Below are 18,358 nucleotides of genomic sequence, written 5' to 3' on the forward strand. Positions count from 1 at the left end.
TTCAACTTCCATGTTGGGGCCCGGCTTGGACCAAACAGAACTGTGAAAACTTCACCGATTATCAATTCATGTACATGATGACGACAAGCAAAATGCAAGAGATTTCTATGGAGCAGTTTCTCCAGCAAAACACATGCTCCACTTGACGTCCCAGTATTGGCAGCAGTAGTATCAAAGCACATGCCTATAATGTCTTCACTAACGTCCCATAATTTGAGCAACTGAAAAGTTGCATTGGCCTGTGCTTGTCCCGTGCTTGATGCAATTTTAACAATTCCTAAGATTTTCTCCACATTACAGCCAGTCACAACAACAGCCAGTCTATCAGTTCTGGAGTGTGGATCATCATTCATGATCTTCCCATCCCAGTGAACCAGAAGGGGGTTTCTGTCACGATCCTGAAATTGTTGACGAATACTGCTGTCAATGGTTGATCGATGTTGCTGTCGTTTACGATGAACTGTGGAACGTGACAGAGATGTATCCCTGATGTCTTGCCCACTAGCTTGTGCAATGGCTGCTGCTAATACTGTGAACTTTCTATCTGACAGGTTTATTCTATCCAGTGCTGAAGCAACATCTGGCGACGACAACATATCCTGCACAGTTCGTGTTTTTTTGCTGGCACTGCTTGACAGACTGTCTTCTACTTCACTGATCTGCTTTTTGTAGTACACTGGAATTTCAATTTCATAGTTGTCCTCTGTGTCCTGCTGTTCACTATCACTGTCATCAGAACTAGATAAATGTAGTGAGGTACTTTCTGTCATCCGCTTCTGCTCTCGCTCTTTTCTCTCTTCTTTTTTGCATTTACGTTGTTCTGTGCGCTCTTCTTTCTTGGTCAGGTCTTTATCAATGCCACTCATTTGCATTCGTCGACTGCCCCTCTGGTCTTCAAGAAATTCTATATCTTCCTGAATTCGGATGAGCTGCATGGCGTGTTGGTGAGCAATATCAAACAGCATGTGCTCCTTTTTTTCAAATTCCTTCTCTCGTGCTCGTTGTGCTTCACTTTGTCTGTTTTGTTCTTTTTTATTAGCTTGTAGTCATCAACTACCGACTTTACTTTTTCTACAACATGAATATGGTAGGTTGTTGGTATTCTAGCCTTGTTCCACATGTCCATGACCTTATCTGACGACAGTTTTGCACTTTCAGTTTTCTTTTCTACTTGATGATAATAAAAAAACATTCTCAGGACATCACCTGTTGTAGGCAATACATTTACTGAAAGTTCACTTTGTAACTGTCCAATCAGCCATATGTTAGTCATGCTGCGTGTTGTAAGAGCACCACAGTTTGAATTAGAAGCCATTTTATACGTAGTTAAATATGTACAGTACCGGTATTTCAAAATCATCTCAAATTACTAGTAAATCGACACAGTTAAATTATGCAGATATTTATCCTATTTTACTTTTTGCTGACAACAAATATGGTGACCATAGAATATTTAATAATAATAATGCATTTTAAAATATCTAATATCTATGTTTTGAATTAAGTAAGTAACCAACTTTTGATACTTTTCCAGTTATATTTGTATTTGGTTTTGAAATAATGAATTATCACATTTTTATATAATTTTGAGATGCATGAGCAACCTCTAAATTTAATTTGATTTGTCTTATTTTTGGTTTGTAAGTTTTTAGGACCCAATAGAAACTTTTCAGAGGGTGTGCACTCAAATCAGACAAAAAATTTTTTTCCCCATTCAAATGTGAACCACCCTAATATATACATATATATATATATGTATATATATATATATGTATATATATATATATATTGTATTGTATTGTATTGCAGAATTTGTATAGCGCCTCTTGTGAGTTGACTTCAGAAGCGCTCTCTACCTTCTTTGCTGTTGAATGTTGAAAAAATGAGTCTTTAGCCGTTTTTTGAATTCACTTCGACTCATGATGTTGAAATTCTTTAGATCAGCAGGCAACGCATTCCAAATCTGGGCAGATGCTACTGAAAATCTTCTTTTTCCAAAATGAGAAGATATGAACTTAGGAATGTGTAGGTCACCGCGGCTTGATGATCGTAGTCGACCCCTATATTGAATCTCTGATACTGAATGAATCTGTTCCCTCAGGTAGATTGGTGCATCTCCAGTCAAATAATCTCTTACAAGTAGAGCTAGTTTAAATGATATATATATATATATATATATATATATATATAAATGATATATATATATATATATTTATATCTATATATTTATATATGTATTTATTTCATCTATTTATTTATTGATTTGTTTGTTTGTTTGTTTGTTTGTTTATTTATTTATATATTTATGTGTATAAATATGTATCTGTTTTGGTTGGTGCTCCTGTGTGTGTGTGTGTGTGTGTGTGTGTGTGTGTGTGTGTGTGTGTGTGTGTGTGTGTGTGTGTGTGTGTGTGTGTGTGTTGTATGTGTGTGTGTGTAACTTATTATAATGTCAAATGTTTGCATGTCATTCCAACTGACTGTACTTTTTTAAATTAAGTAAATGTTTTATGCCGCTTAAGTTGTTAAGTCTTTGTTTTAATTTTACATTATCATTTGTCAAATGCATTTACAAAATTTTGCGTTATTCTACTTCTTATAAATTGCGTTTTGATTATGGTAAACAATATTAATCAAATTTGTTAAACTCATTCATCAAACAAATAATTAACTTGTTTTTGGAAAAACTTTATGTCCTGGTTATGACATTAAACTGACCCTCACTGCCTTGTGAGTGATGTTGGATCATCAAAGGCTAGGCCCACCGCTTATAACTGTGGTTGCGTAAGGAAGGGCGTCCTGCGTAATAATTAGCCAAATAAATTACTTATGATGGAATGGCGTCGAGGGGTATTTCGGTTTCATCATAGGTAGCCAAACGGCAACCCCCCGATCTCGGGGACAATGTCGTCTAAACGTGTGTTGTTGTTGTTTTTTTGGAAAAACTTTGTCGAATGACATCGTGGATTCCTGTATCATTTGCTATTTTTGTAGTTAGAAACAAGAGAGGCTTATTATTATTATTAAAAAGAAAGCTGGAATTCTATTTGAATTGATAAAAACAAAAGAACCAGTTGTACTTCAAGAAATTTAAGGAAACGGAAAATGGACAAGAATGGTGCAAGTCAACTGTGTTTATTTAAAGACGTACTCTGAAAGATGGCGGTAATCACTGATCGATATATCTTGTTTACTGTCTTGATAAAACTGCTGAACATGTATAGAGCAACTTTTGAGTAAAAAGCAAGCAAGTTTCAAAAAAGTACAATCCAACAAATACTTTAGAACTATCGATAGAAAGTGCAAAAAATATTTGACAAAAGACCAACTATTGTTTTTGTCAATTTCAAAGGAGCATTTTTACTAGGGTATGAAGGATTGGGCCACTAGAAAGTATAGGAAAATTTAACAATTATTTTAATGAGAATATCGTACTGTGAAACAATCAATCACCACGTCCAAAGGTGTGTTTCTATGAACACCTAACTCATTTTAGGCTAGACACGTTTTGTCCCTCATGGGACTCATCAGTAGCCTAAGTTAAAACATCAACTTAGTGCAAAAGTATGTGGTGGTTCTGTTTGTAATAGTTTTGTTTTTTTATAGGTTGGTTTAGCATTATTCGGATTCATTTATTATGTATTTATTATATTATTGTTTTCCTATTAGGAATTTCTTTTCATTTTGGTGATTATTTATGTTTTGTTTTTTGTGTATTTTTTGTATGAATTTGTCTTTATTGTGTTTTGAATGACTATACAAGCTCATTGAGCTTCTGTGTCTCCCTGCTTTTTGCTGAAATGGAAAAAAAAAACAAAAAAGTATATAAAATAAAACTAGTCAAAGAAGTTTACGAAGATTCAAAAATAGTGTAAGAGTTGGTACAGAAAACAGAGAATGCATCGAAGCATGATGAATTGTAAGCCGTTGTCATTTGTCATCGCTGTTCACAACATTATATAAAAAAGAAAAATGAAAAAAGGAAGGCATAGGATTTGCAGACGATCCTACTCTAGTAACATCTAATGCAGATTGCTTAAAGACTGATTGAGAGAACATTTGATGGTAGTAAAAGGATTATTGACAACTAAAAATTGATTATCTTAAAATGAAATGGAGTCGTTGCAGAACTCTCCAAAACAAGTCATCCGGTTTGTGTACTTGAGCAGTCTGATAACTAGCAGCCACATTTACTCAAAAAATTAGCAGAATGCTTGCTAGCTATTGCACGAGGAATGTTTACATTATTGATGAATTTTAAATAATCGGTTACATTTGCTTACCTATTAAAACAAGTTAAAATATTAGGAACCTAGATTGCTTGATAATGTACAGTGAAAGTGCCAAGCAGTGACTGTGTTAAAATGCAAAAAGATCTCCACCTAACACATACAAATGCAGTAGGATGCTTTATTAATTGTGTATTTACATATAGTGTGTGTTTGATGTTGAAACCTCTGAGAAATACTATCAAAAAATTATTTTTAAAATATTGACAAAACAACGTATAAAAATACAGTTGACATTTTTATTGAAAAATACGATAATTCCTAGAAAGAAATTCCAGCAATACCCTTCTCAATTTATTACACTTTCTTATTTTTATCGTAAAAATTTTTATATTCTTCTTTTCATAGCTAAAACTTAGTCAAAAGTCTTCAACAATGGAATACATCGATCCCTTCCTAATCGTCCTAAAATGCGGAATGCGCAATCAGTCAACTATCTAAGAATTATCCTATGTTTCGGTTGAAATGTTTATTGTATTTTAAACGATGTTTTTTCTATATAATAACAATAATGTGAAATTTGACACAGCATCCAATTCATAGCGTCTGAAGCGCTAAGGATGAGTTGCCATCTAGATCGCTGCCAAATGTCTGTTGAAACAGATAAAGTTTTAAATGCTATTTGTATAGTTGAAGAAAAGGTTGTTGTCTGATAGGCAAGGGCAGATTATTCCACAGAGAAGGAGAAAAAAGAAAAATCTTCTATTAGCAAGTGCGGGTTTGTGGTTGATTTAAATTATTAGAGACATCAGATTGACGTTTATGTCCAACATTCTGATGAATGCACAAGATATCTTAAAGATATGGCGGTTGTTGATTATGTATGACCTGGTACATTATAACCATAATTTTGAAGATGATTCGTTGACTTATTGACAGCAAGTGCAATTTAATTAAACAGGATGGTCTTGATATAAAATAAGATTTGTCTTGAACGAGTTTAGCAAGTCTGTTTTGCGCTATTTGTAGAGAGGAGATCGGGTAGGGAAGGAACACTATGTAAGATAGAGTTGCAATGTCAAGACGAGAAAGAACGAGGCTTCGAGCTAAAGTTGATGATAGTTCAGTAGATAGGTAGTGTCGGATAGGACGAATCGGCCAAATGATTATGTTGCATGATTTAACCACGGTAGAGATGTGATGGTTGGAAAAAAGTGTAGGATCGAAAGAGACTCCAAAAATTTTGATAGAATCTGAAATTAGAAGAGCAGAACCGGCAATATTGAGAACTGTGGGTATTGAGCATTTTCGAATTTGTTGATGAGTGCCAAGAAACATGATTGACGATTTCTCTGAGTTGAGTTGAAGATAGTTGCGAAGATGCTAGTCTTTAATCATTTTGTACAAGCGCTCAAGTTTTCAAGCTGAAAAGTGATATTTGATTTGGAGATGAATGTATTGAGGCAAGTATCGTCAGCATAGTGATGATAAAAAACATTAAATTGAAAAATAACATCAGAGATAGGGGTGACATAAATTGTGAAAAGAAGGGGGCTGAGCACAGAGCCCTGTGGGATGCCAGCAGTCAAGGAGAGTGGGAAGGAAGATTGTAAACCTAGTTTAATGTATTGATGGCGATCAGATAAATATGATTCGAAACAAGTGAGAGCAGGACCCCTTATGCTAAATTCATACTCTGATCTTTCAAACAACGTTATGTGGCAGATAGTATCAAATGCAGCTGATGGGTCCGGGTTTAGAAGTGCTGCACATTTTTTATTTCCGCAGATGCTGGTCATATTATCGTAAATGTGGATTAATGCGCCTTCAGTCAAAAATTCTGGTTCATAGGTGGATTGGAGGGTAGTAAATATGGGAGATGAAGCGATGTGTTCACGAGTTCCATTTAGGATATTGTGGGTAAATTTGAAATTGGACGATAGCTTGAAGGAATTGTGGGATCGAGATTAAGTTTTTTGAGTAAAAGTAGAACTTGAACACTTTTGAACAAAGTAGAAAAAGTACTTGATGCGTAGGAAAGATTGGCAAGTTTTGCTAGATGGGTGCGAAAAATAGAGCAAATCGTTTAAGAATTATTGTTGGTAGGTTGTCAAGCGAAGAGGTTTTATTTGGATAGAAACGAATGAGATTTAAAATTTCAGAGACAGTCGGAAAAGATTCATAAGAAGAGCCAAGATAAGGACGAGGATCAAAAAAAAGAAATGTTTGGATCAGCAACAACAGAAGCGATGGATATTGTTAATTTATGAGTTAAAATGATTAGCAAATGAAGTTACGAGAGTTTTGCATTCGTCAGAAGAATAAACCGGTTGACGATGAGTGTGAAGGAGAGCGGGAATATATTAAAGATAAATTTTTGTGGTGAACTTACCTACTTACATTGTTTTATAAATTACATACGGGAGTTAATTATATAAAACAAAAGTCATCAATGTTTACGATTCATGTCAGAAAGGAAATGTGCTAATGAGAGATGAGTCTGTTGAATTGCTACTGCCATCATTTTACACTCCTATATCTGTTTATTAGATTTTTTGATTTCCTGTCAGTATGAAAAATATTGCGCATAAATTAATATTATAGATTTTTAAAACATAATTCGTCCACATTAGTTTTTAAACTCGTTTGTGTTTTAACAGCAATTGAAACAAGAGATGTCAGAATGAAACGTTTTTGAACGGCTTTGTGTGAGAAGCATTTTTTCTTCCTGACTTAGGACTTTTGTTGTTTATTTTTTCAATGGATATAATTGTAGCGCACCAGTTGCGAAAAACGAGGCAGAAGCAATTATTCGAAGAAGATTTACAAGAAGTGTGATTGTTGTGCGCCATCTCTATCTGAAGTGCCGCGTAAGATGAAGAGGCTGAGGAGGAGTACGGGGATGAATGTTTGACATGCACTTCATTTCCAGCGCTACACTTCTCCATTTATTACACTTTCTTCTTTTTATCATGGAAATTTTTTTATTATTCTATTTATAGCTTTTATGAAAAAAAATTGTTATGAGCATGTATGTTTATAGGCAAACAAGTTTGGTTTCAAATGTTTACGCTTACAAAACACGCAGCATTGCTCCGAAGAGAAATTCATTAATTTGTTTCATCTAGCATGATTTATATTTCTAGATTGTATGCTAGTTATCCTCAAGCAAATTTACAGCTAAAGTGTTTTTTGATTTTTCTTCTTTTTAGCCATCTAATTACCAATAATTCTCAACACTCATTTAATTTTTTGACTGTGAATAAAGTAATGAGACCACCATATTTTCATATAATATTTTTCTACCCTTTTCCCTTTCCTCCACACACACAGGCACACACACAAACACACATATACAGTTATATATTAACATGATTTCATAACATCCGTCTCAAATGTAAACTGGCTTCATAATTAATTATATAATGAAAGGTACGAAAATTTCGCTCATATCCTTGCACGTGAAAACTAAGAACTTTGAATGCACAAACAATGTGATGTATAGAGAAAACATTTAAATGAACACTTGAAATGAACACTTAAAGTATAGTTGCATTCATTTGCGCGTGTATTTGTACAAAACAAAAACTCTAGGCCACCATTCTCCCACATATTTCAGCTATCCCTTTTTTCCTTAAAAACATTTATTTAGTTCAGTTTTCGATTTTTCTAATGCTTTTAACATTTTCAATCCTTATTTCTTTGTTTAAAATGCTGAAGATGGTGAAGAAACGTTGTTAAAATTTAAAAGAATGATCATGAATTCAGAAAATTTTTCTGTTAAGTTACGAAAATAAGAGAAGAGTAAGAAAGCTTGAAAATATGTCATTTGTTGAAATAACCTGGTTAATTGTTAATGAAGCTTGGTTGTTTGTTAATGTAATTTGGTTGTTTGTTGATGATGCTTGGATGTTTGCTGATGTAACTTGGCTGCTACATTATTGAAATTATAAAACGACCCAAATGTTTTTCAAGTATTATTTTCATTAAAAAACCTAATGACACTAAAATTAATAAACGTGAGCTGCGTATCAAATTTCTTCTCGTTTCGTCTGTTCTGCTGCCTTTTTCTCTCACTCTCTTTTTCTTCTTCTCTCTTTTTTCTCTTTCTTTTTATTTATGCATGTGTGTTTGTACGTGTCTAAAGGTATATACTCCCCGTTCGTCGTCGGCATCTTTCCGTTTCGAGAGACGATGATGAAACTATAATAACTAAAGTTAGTGAATTCTACACCACCAAGAATGACTAAGCAGACCAACCTCTATAAAAAAGACCCAGATAAAGGCCGTCGGCTGCTGAAGTTGATTTTGACGCTGTTTCCGAATTTGATCCATCTCCACACGTAATGCACCCTGCTTGACTGACATCCTCCAGACTGCGCGATCATCTGCTAAGCTCTCCCAAGATCTGAAATTGATGGAGCAGCTTTTCATGTCCCTCTTACAAATGTCATGGAACCGAAACCTTGGGCGCCCTTTTGTTCTACATCCCTCGACCAATTCACCGTACAAGAAATCCTTGGGAATTCGACCGTTATTCATTATCCAAACGTGGCCGAGCCATCTGAGAAACTTTCGGGTGAGAACCGCATACAACTGCTCATACCAGTTCGCTTCAACATCTCGGTGTTTATCAGTTTGTAAATAACAATATATTAATATATACATACATACCATACAATATATATATATATATATATATAAGTATACATATATATATATAAATATACATATATATATATATGTATACATATATATATAAATATACATATATATATATATATGTATATAAATTAATATTTACATATACTACAAATATTTATAATTTTACTTTCTCTCTCTTTCTTTTTTTTCATCTCTCTCTCTCTTTCTATTTATATATACATATGTGCTTATAAATACGTGCTTACATTACATGTCGCTACAATTATGTATGTCATTATCATCAAGTCATTCGACAACTTTTCTTTACTATTCATCAAAGTGTATATATATATATACTCTTAGATCAAATGTTTAATTATAAAAGTGTTTGAAACTGAATGATGAAGTTAGCATTAACGTAATTCAATTGATCTGTCTCTTTAATGTTTTGTTTTGTTTCGCGGTGTTTGAAGTTTTCAGTTCAGTAACTGAAATTTTGAAATTTAATTTGTTTTCTGTAACATGTGAATTAGTCAGATTGATAGATTGGTGTGTTCTTACAACTTATAGGCATCACACTTCGGTAACAATATGTTTTATGACAACGAATGAGAAGGACATGCATTTGTCAAAAGATAGGATACTTTGGATTTTTTCAACTAATTACTCACTTAATTAGATCAGATCTTTATGATGTCTTTTGGCCAGTTACAAAAATCCTGTTCCAATAACATCATCTTCCCCTCTAGGATTACCACTATTCCATTCACAGTACCAAATCTGATAGAACGCAGGAGACACTTGTGGTACGCCAACGACGTGAAGAGCAGCAGAGATGAATCACCTTCAGCCTCAACTCCAACAAAACCTGCCCACTCACAAGATCCTTCAAACAACCACAATAACAGCAGCAGCAACAACACCACCAACAACAACGGTAATAGCAGCAACAGCAACGGTAGGTGGTCTTCCGAACCTTTCCTTGTTAATTCGGCGGTCAGCAGGAGGAGCAACAAACACCTTCTGCAGTCAGCTGATCACGTGGAGAATAACAAAAGTTCGTTAGAGTTATTGTTAATTTTTTTCAAATGTAGTTCACCGTAAGAAGTTCAACTCTTTTTTGTATCATACAATAGTTATGAAAATTAAGTAAATTTATTCTTTTACTATCGTTTTTAGTGTCTGCTGTTTTGAACATAATTCAAATTTTCAACAACAAGAAGCATATACATTTTCTGTTCTGAAGACGATACAACAGCCATTTAAGTCCAGTTGATTAATATCTATTTACTCTATTTACAAACATAAATTAAGGCTACCTTTTTTTTACACAACATTTGCTTGTCAATTCATTTATTATTTCAACACTTTTTTGTTTTGCGTTTTTTAAATAATAATTAACTCAAAAAGTAGAATTTTCTATCATTGGTTCCAAGTTTCTTCATTCATTGAGTTTTCTGCTCTTGAAGAGATCTCCATTCTGCCATTTCCATTCTTTCCTGTTCAAAAGCCTCTGTTCATGTAAGTATCTTTTCCCTCCATCCAACCCAAAAACATCTTCCCCTGTCTTCATTCTTTTTTTTCTTTTCCCTTCCTTTTACATTTTTTTCTTATGGGGCTTATCATCATTTTTTCCTCTCTTATCAACTCCAGAATTTTTTTATTTGTGCGGCGTTCAGTCCAATTGATCTGAGCATTTCATTGTAGTGATTTTTGTAATACCAATGCAAACATTGTTGCGGCTTTTATAGAGTTTTCGTGACTTTCATGATTGTTGATGTTACCGGATGGAGTGGTTTCGACAGTTTTCAATTACGTTTTTAAATATGTAAACGATGATATGAATAAAGAATTTGGTATGTTCAACGCTGGGTTTAAAAAAATGTTCATGAACTTGTTTCCCTCAAATTGAAACCACCTGGGCGAAAGAAAGCAAAACGGCTTTGTAGAAAAAAGAAGTATTCGAAAAAAAATTAAATACCATTTAAAACTAGTTTGATAAATTTATTCATGACGCCAGCAAGTTATTTTCCGCAAAAATGTAAACAAGCGTACCATAGTCGTACCATTGTTAAATGTTAAATGATGCACACCCCAGAAAAAAAAAACACCCGCAGATATCAGCCGATGTAATTTATTGTTTATGTTAAAACTGATTGTGCAATTAGTAGCAGAGCAAATTACTCATCTAAATAGTGGTAATTTCATGCCTGTTCATCAATCTGGTTTGAAACAGTTTTAAAGATGCTGAAAACATTTTTTTTAAATATTTTCTAGACATGAGTTCATTTTTCAGCTGGTTAGATTTTGAGGTTCTATTGCTTAGGCATTTCAAAGTTATGGTATATCAAAAAGGATAGTTGATCTAAGAATTACCAGGCTGGTCAAACAAAACAAATTTTGTTTAAGAATGTTTTATGTCAGCGTAGTTTCCACAGGTGGGTGGAGAATTATTGGGTCCACTACGCAAAAATTGTGATAGATGCGATGCAATTCAGACTGTGTTTGTAACTCGTTTCTATATGTTTGTATCGGTAGTTTGAGGTTTATTTTAAGTTTGATAAGTTTCCAGATAATAAACAGTAGGGGATTGTTGAATGAAGGTCAACTACTGCTCAATTGCCGAAGCTGACGGATGAATGGACTGAATGGATGCCGGAAGTCTGAATGGGATAAATATATATACATCTAAAAAATAACCCTATGGTACGTTAATCAAAAACATTAGTATCTCCGACATAAAATGTTATTCCCAAGAAGATTTGAAAATTTTATAAAATCCAGTAAATTATAGTTATTGCTTACATCTGAGTTTTGATATACCAACAAAATATAAAGATTTTAATATATCCTGATAAGTAAGCCAAAAAACATAAGAGAAATTTAGTATAGCAGCATACACTTCATCATAACACTACTTTTTTCATAAAATTTATTCATAAACTTTATAAAATGCTAAAAAGAAAAACTTAATTTTTTCATAAAATTCATAAAATGCTAAAAAGAAGTTAACCTTTTAAAGTAACTTTTCTAGAAATTTCATCAAACCAGTTGAAGGTGAAAGGTAAGCATTTTCTGTATACAGCTAATGCTAAATTGCATGAAAATTATTATTACGTACCAATAAAAATATTCTTGATATATGGAAAATTAAACAATTTATTGGAATAAATTGTGATGAGTTTGATCACGTTTCTGAACATTTTATACGTTTTACGTTATTGTCTGTTAGTCAATTATACATCATATAAGTTTTACTGTTTTTTTTTAAACTAACAATTAACAAAATGTACCAGCAGTTTTATTCTTACCCGGTCAGCTCTTCATCTCTTGGTATTCGCGTAACATGTCACGTTATACTTCGATATATCGTACTAATTTTTCTCGTACTGTGTTGTTTTCTACTTTCCTCTTAAATAGTGGTATAAAATTGTGGTTTTCGTCAATACTGCTGGTAAATGGTAAATGAAATTTAAAATATCCCAACAAAACAAAGGCAGTGACTCCCTGGTGTATGGCATCGACCCGACTCTGTACGACGACCAGCAGGGCGTTGATGTGGAGACAAATTTTGAGGAGGACAACATCGGGAGGTTGTGGTTCGCCATCCAGTACAACCCGGAGGCAGAGAGACTTGCTGTGACGCTCATCCAAATGAAAAACCTTCCGAGCAGGATCAGAGGCATCAACAACGGCTGCGATCCCTACGTCAGGTCGCCATTTCTCACAGCGCTTCTTACTTCTTGCTTAATTTACGTCAACAATGATTTTTAATAATATTGTTATTGCATTACAAATTTATGAGAATATAAAATTAAAGAAATGTTCAAATCTGGCAATCATCAGGATTTGCTTGCTACCCGACGAGAAGCGTCACCTGCAATCTCAGTTTAAAAAGAAAAATTGCAATCCCAAATTTGACGAAAACTTCGTTTTTCAAGTAAGGAATCTCTTCATTTAATTTTTCAGACTGAAGATGAATGAACTGTGGACGAGAATGAAGTGCTTGCTAGTTGATAACAAATACAGAATCAAAATGTAAAATGTGTGTAGTGATGTACTCGATAGTCTATATTTGCAACAATAGATGTTATTGAATGAATTAGGCGACCTATTAATTTTTTTTTCGTAACTTTAATGGAAACAATTTATATGCACGTAAGAGCTTTATTAATTGATACCATAAATATTTTTTATTATTTATTTACGACATTATTAATATTGAAGTGTTAAATAGAAATGGTGATTCCACGCTAAATAATTGAAAATTGTGTTCATATGTTCAATCAATTTGACAACTTTATAGATATTTCCTTTTTTTCGCATATTTTCATCTTTTAATATGAGATCTCCCTTGCCAATTTTAATCAACTCCTCTCCTTACACACCTATCAAACTGAAAACTTCAGGATGGATGTATTTTGGGATGCACTAGGCAACCTATTGTTTACAGACTTAATTAAATTAATCAAATATTGAATACATTAATAATAAATATAACATAAATTAAATTTATTTTATTTAATCACTGTTGAGAATTAAATTGATCATAATTTCGAAGCTTCAAATTTAAAAATAAAAAACTCAAAAAGAGAGTGATAGATGAACTTTGATTTAATTTTTCCAAATGATAACGAGTATTGGTTAACTGACAATAGATTTAAAATATACAGAATAAACTAATCTCGATAAGTATACACCATAGCACCATTTTGGGAGCTTCAATGCCGTTAAATTAGAACAAACAAACAAACATAATTTTTCCAGGTTTCACTACGGAACTTAAAGGAACGTTCGCTAAAGTTCACAGTGTTTGACGTTACAAGAAACAAAAGTCACGTGGTTATCGGAAGCGTGACCTACCCACTGAAGATGTACGAATCGTCATCAAAGGTGGTGTTGTGGAGAGATCTAGAAAGGGATGATCTGTCGCATCCAGGGCACGAGGTCCACTTTGCTACCATTTTGTTAATGCATGTGTTTTGTTTTTGGTAGTTTTTTGTTTATTTTGTTGTTAATTTTAGCCAAAATATTTAATATTTACTCTGCCTGAGGAATGGTGTAATGATGATTAAGAGCGCCTGGTCCTGCGTTGCAGTGACTGACTTCGAATGCAAATGATTCCCGCCTGTCTCACTCAATGTGTCCGATAGCATGGTTCACTAGTATGCACAGGAAACGTTGGTGCGTTTGAATGCTGCAATAAAGATAATAATCAAGAAAATTTACATCATTTTGATAGTTGTTATCAATTTTTATCCTACTTTTAATTCACGCAAAAAAATTTTCCTTATTTTCTTTGAATTGACTCCTAGCTTATTTTAATTCACAATTTGTATTTAATTTGCTGTTTTTTGCATTTTTACAATGTTTTTTCTAATTATTTTATTTTTATTTACGATCTACCTTGAAGTACAATCCAACAACTGAGATTTAAAATAGTTGCTTCAGTTAAATAGCACATCCGTTATAAGCGCTGAACACGTGATGGCCTGGAAGTTGGTAATTAATTTCCATCGCAGGATGCCCCCCTACATGTTTAAATCGTTTAACGTGGACGCTTGTTTTTAGGCAAGTGAATGTCGTTATGAGTGCTAATGTGAGCTTTCTTTGGCACATCAAACAGTCGTTCAACTTAGAAACATCTAATTTTTTGTTTCAACAAAATTATCCCGTAACAAATTGTTTAAAAATAATGATCAATCATGAATGTTAAGCAAAATGCAGTTGTTGGTCGTTTGATGATACGTGAACTGCAATTGAAACTTATCTTTTGAGTTCTGCCGATGTTGTTGATGTGTAGTTTTGGTTTGAATTTAATGAAAATCGCATTTTATGGATCATATGGTCGTGAACTTTTAAGGGGGTGGACAGCATGCAGCTGTACGTTTCTTTATCATACAACGGAGATCTCAGCAGATTAACTGTCGGAATATACGCCGGCAAAAATTTCAAAGTTGATGAAATGTTGACGGAGGAAGAATCACACAAAACAAGTGCACTTGTTTATTAATTCACTATTCATATTTACTCATTCACTCATCCGTTCATTCACACTTGCAATCACTCAACTCACTCAATCACTAATAATTCATTAATTCACTTATTTATTCCCTCTTTCTTGACTGTTCATTCGTTCGCGTATCTAAATTTCTTTTTTTTGTGTATACATTTATTTATCCGTGCGTTTATTCATTCATTCATTCGTTCGTTCGTTCGTCCATTCATTCATCTATTTAGTCAGCCATTTATATTTATTTTCTCAATAATTTGTATTTTCCAGCATTGAATAAATTTTTAATTAATTTTCTTTTTCACATTTCATTGAAAGTTTTTAATAGAACCATTATTAAAATATGCGTTTAGTCTAAAAATTAACACATAACAATATAATTTAAATGAAGATTTGTTTTTTTTTAGTAATGCCCACAAAAATATATATCATATTTTTGGAATTGTGAAGAAATGTACGCTAAGGTGATGCTGATGCAAGTGAACAAAGTCTTGAAGAGCAAGAAATCAGAAATGGTAAAAGCGAGCAACAGCCCCGTCTTCAATGAGATGTTTAAAATGAAGTTGGCTCCGTTCAACCTCAACTCTGTCAGTCTCTCAATCACGGTCTACCTCCAAACGTCCCACTCCAAAGGTAGTCCCATGTATTCCGTTGTAATCTATCTTCTATCTATATTATATATATATATATATATATATATATATATATAAAGATTATATTATAAACAATGAAAATGTATGTGGTTGGTGTGTACGTCTGACCTTCATTCTGTCGTAATGAATCTTTGTGAATTTATTATGTACACCTGAGAGGTGGTTTATGGAGATCTATGTATATTATTTATATACAATACATATATTATTATTGAGTTGTTGCACTTTTAAAAAAGATAGAACTCACGCATCGTTACAACGAGACTTTTTGTTTTGTTTATTTAATTATCGACTAATGAGACTTAAGAAAGACATTGGATAGAGACAAAATTTCACGAAAACAAATGTAAACAAAGATTTTTCTCTCTCGATGTACTTACTCTACGAGAATTGAAGAATTTGAAAATTTGTTACCGATATTTTGTTATAATGATATGTGTTGTTGTATGTTGTTGTATGTTGATTTATGTTGATGTATGTTGCTGTATGTTGATGTACGTTGATGTATGTTGATATATGTTGATGTATGTTGTTGTGTTGATGTATGTTGTTGTATGTTGATGTATGTTGTTGTGTGTTGATGTATGTTGTTGTATGTTGATGTATGTTGTTGTGTGTTGATGTATGTTGTTGTATGTTGATGTACGCTGATTCATGTTGATGTACGTTGATGTACGTTGATCTATTTTTATGTATGTTGATGTATATTGATGTATGTTGTTGTACGTTGATGTACGTTGATCTACGCTGATTTATGTTGATGTACGTTGATGTATGTTGATTTATGTTGATGTATGTTGCTGTATGTTGATGTACGTTGATGTATGCTCTTGAAATGTGTTGATGTTGCCAACGCGTGCCTTTTTGATGCATGCATTGTAACAATATTTAAAAATCTTGAATTGAGATTGAGACCTTAAATGAACGTAAATAATTTCCTACTGTAAAAGTGTGGCGTAGCAAGGAGGCGGGCCTAGGCAGTTGGCAGAACTTCATTTGCCAAAAGACGCATTTTTACTGTTACATAAAATAGTGTTAAATTAATGAATTTCTTTGGATGAAGTTTGAGTTTTTTGTCTCTAAAACGTTGGAATATTTCATTTAAATGTTCAGCATGATCCGCCATCCCATTTGAAAAGCAAATGATATCGTCTGCATACACAAAGTACGTTACGTCTGTTAATTGTTTTAAAACTGATTGTATTAAGAGTTGAAAGGGAAACGGCTAGTTTGCTAAACCTTGCGGCAATCTTTTAAATTCGTCATGACAGTCGTGATTACTAAAACCGCTTTTGTGAGCTGTTGCAGGATCTAACGGTGGTCTGTAGAAACCTGATTGCAAATCTAACACGAAGGAAATGTTTGGATTTGCGCTGGAAAGACATTCAACAACTTCAACGAATGTTGACGGCGGATGAAATTATTTTGCGGTTTCATCTTTTTTTTGTACCTTTTTTCAGGGTGAAACTGATTCTTTAGTAAATCTTAGGTTTAAAAATTCATTGCATTGTCTTGAAATTTATTTTTTATTTTCAGCGTTGGTTCGATGAACACGTTTTCGAGTAGACGTATGTAGGTACCGCCTGTACCAATCGTGTCATATATAATATCTCAACAGTGTAGATCTGATAATGATCTCGAAGAGACATCTTCATTGTTTTAATGAATTTATCTCTTCGGTAGAATACAAATGTGAATCGTCAATTTTTATTTCAAGTTCGTTTAAAAAAATTTCAAAGTTTTTGCTCGTTAAAATTGTTCTATTATCATTTGAAATTGTTGATTTGGAATGGTTATAATTATTATTAATAGTCCTTAAACTTTTTCACGAAAAGTTTTATCTCTGTAATAGTTATTTTTAACTTTAATTTGTGATCTTCTGCCGGAGTGTTCAAAATTGTTTTGCTCCACTCGCACATATTTTACGTGACAATCAAATTCTTCGATAATTGCTCTCTGTCTGTGTTTGGTTAAATATGTAGGTATGTGTTTGAAATGTTTATCAGGTGGCAAATAATGGTATCATATGATGAATGTGAAATTTTACGTGCCATAGATTTATCCTTAGGTTCTATTATGTATGTTTTATTATTGTTAAGTTTGTTTGTTAAAAGGGTGTTGAATGTTGCTTTTGTGTGCGGAGGAGCTGAAATTTTTTCTGCAATGAAAGTATAATTATTTTTATGAGGTAATGAATCATTAAATCATTAATGTTTGAGATAAGAAAGTAATTATAAAATAAAATTGTCATTTTTAATAATTATTTTTGCATTATGACCATTTAAAAAATATATTTCTAAAATAAAGTTATTACAAAGATTACATATAACGTAGAATGTGACATGCAATTAGGAATGTTGAGTTTCAACGTATGTGTTTGGCACAATCAACAGATTGTGCCAAACCATCGTGTCACCATTTTATACTATTGCCTTGCATGCTGTAACAGATTCTGCGATTGTCAGATTCTGATTTTTTAAGAATAACAAAAAAAAAGATTCACATTTGCACAGGCAATCACCATTTCAATGCACTCATTGTTACTGGCGTTATCTGTAATCAACAGATTGTGCCTAAACCTTTTATCGGCTGTCCATCAGCTCAACGAATATCTAAAATATCGTTCTTCTTTAATTGTTTTAATAGATTTAATCTTGTTGCAACTTTTTCGCTATCAATAAGTGCATTGAATAACGGCTGATTGATGTCATTTTCATCCACATCGGCACTGGAAGCAAGTGCATGCATTCTGAAAAAGTAAACATCCACTGATTCTCGAACACCCTGTTTTGCTGTCCATATGTCACTTCAAGTTTTCC

The 18,358-nt window shown here is 33.1% G+C and overlaps 3 protein-coding genes across 3 annotated transcripts in view; 1 reads left to right on the forward strand and 2 right to left on the reverse strand.

Moving 5' to 3' along the window:
- The window catches only part of HELRODRAFT_171365 (hypothetical protein), a gene marked incomplete at both ends in the record, with an annotated part of 2,153 nt that extends 838 nt beyond the window's left edge, over nt 1-1,315 (reverse strand). The window contains 2 exons of the mRNA XM_009018089.1: nt 7-1,011; nt 1,062-1,315. Of these exons, the coding sequence (XP_009016337.1) occupies nt 7-1,011; nt 1,062-1,315 (1,259 nt within the window). The remainder of the gene's footprint in view (nt 1-6; nt 1,012-1,061) is intronic.
- Nucleotides 1,316-8,014: 6,699 nt separating this feature from the next.
- HELRODRAFT_171367 (hypothetical protein) lies at nt 8,015-8,771 on the reverse strand (the record flags this gene model as incomplete). The annotated part of the gene is made up of 2 exons (XM_009018090.1): nt 8,015-8,071; nt 8,490-8,771. 2 exons carry the CDS (start codon nt 8,769-8,771, stop codon nt 8,015-8,017), a joined length of 339 nt encoding a protein of 112 aa, XP_009016338.1.
- A 3,567-nt stretch (nt 8,772-12,338) lies between these two features.
- Syt15a (synaptotagmin 15a) lies at nt 12,339-15,596 on the forward strand (the record flags this gene model as incomplete). The annotated part of the gene is made up of 5 exons (XM_009018091.1): nt 12,339-12,586; nt 12,720-12,813; nt 13,641-13,820; nt 14,755-14,869; nt 15,337-15,596. The coding sequence occupies 5 exons, from the start codon at nt 12,339-12,341 to the stop codon at nt 15,594-15,596; spliced, it is 897 nt and encodes a 298-aa protein (XP_009016339.1).
- Between the last annotated feature and the right edge of the window lie 2,762 nt (nt 15,597-18,358).

The sequence above is a fragment of the Helobdella robusta genome (assembly GCF_000326865.2).
Source record: "Helobdella robusta unplaced genomic scaffold HELROscaffold_20, whole genome shotgun sequence".
Lineage (NCBI taxonomy): Eukaryota > Metazoa > Annelida > Clitellata > Rhynchobdellida > Glossiphoniidae > Helobdella > Helobdella robusta.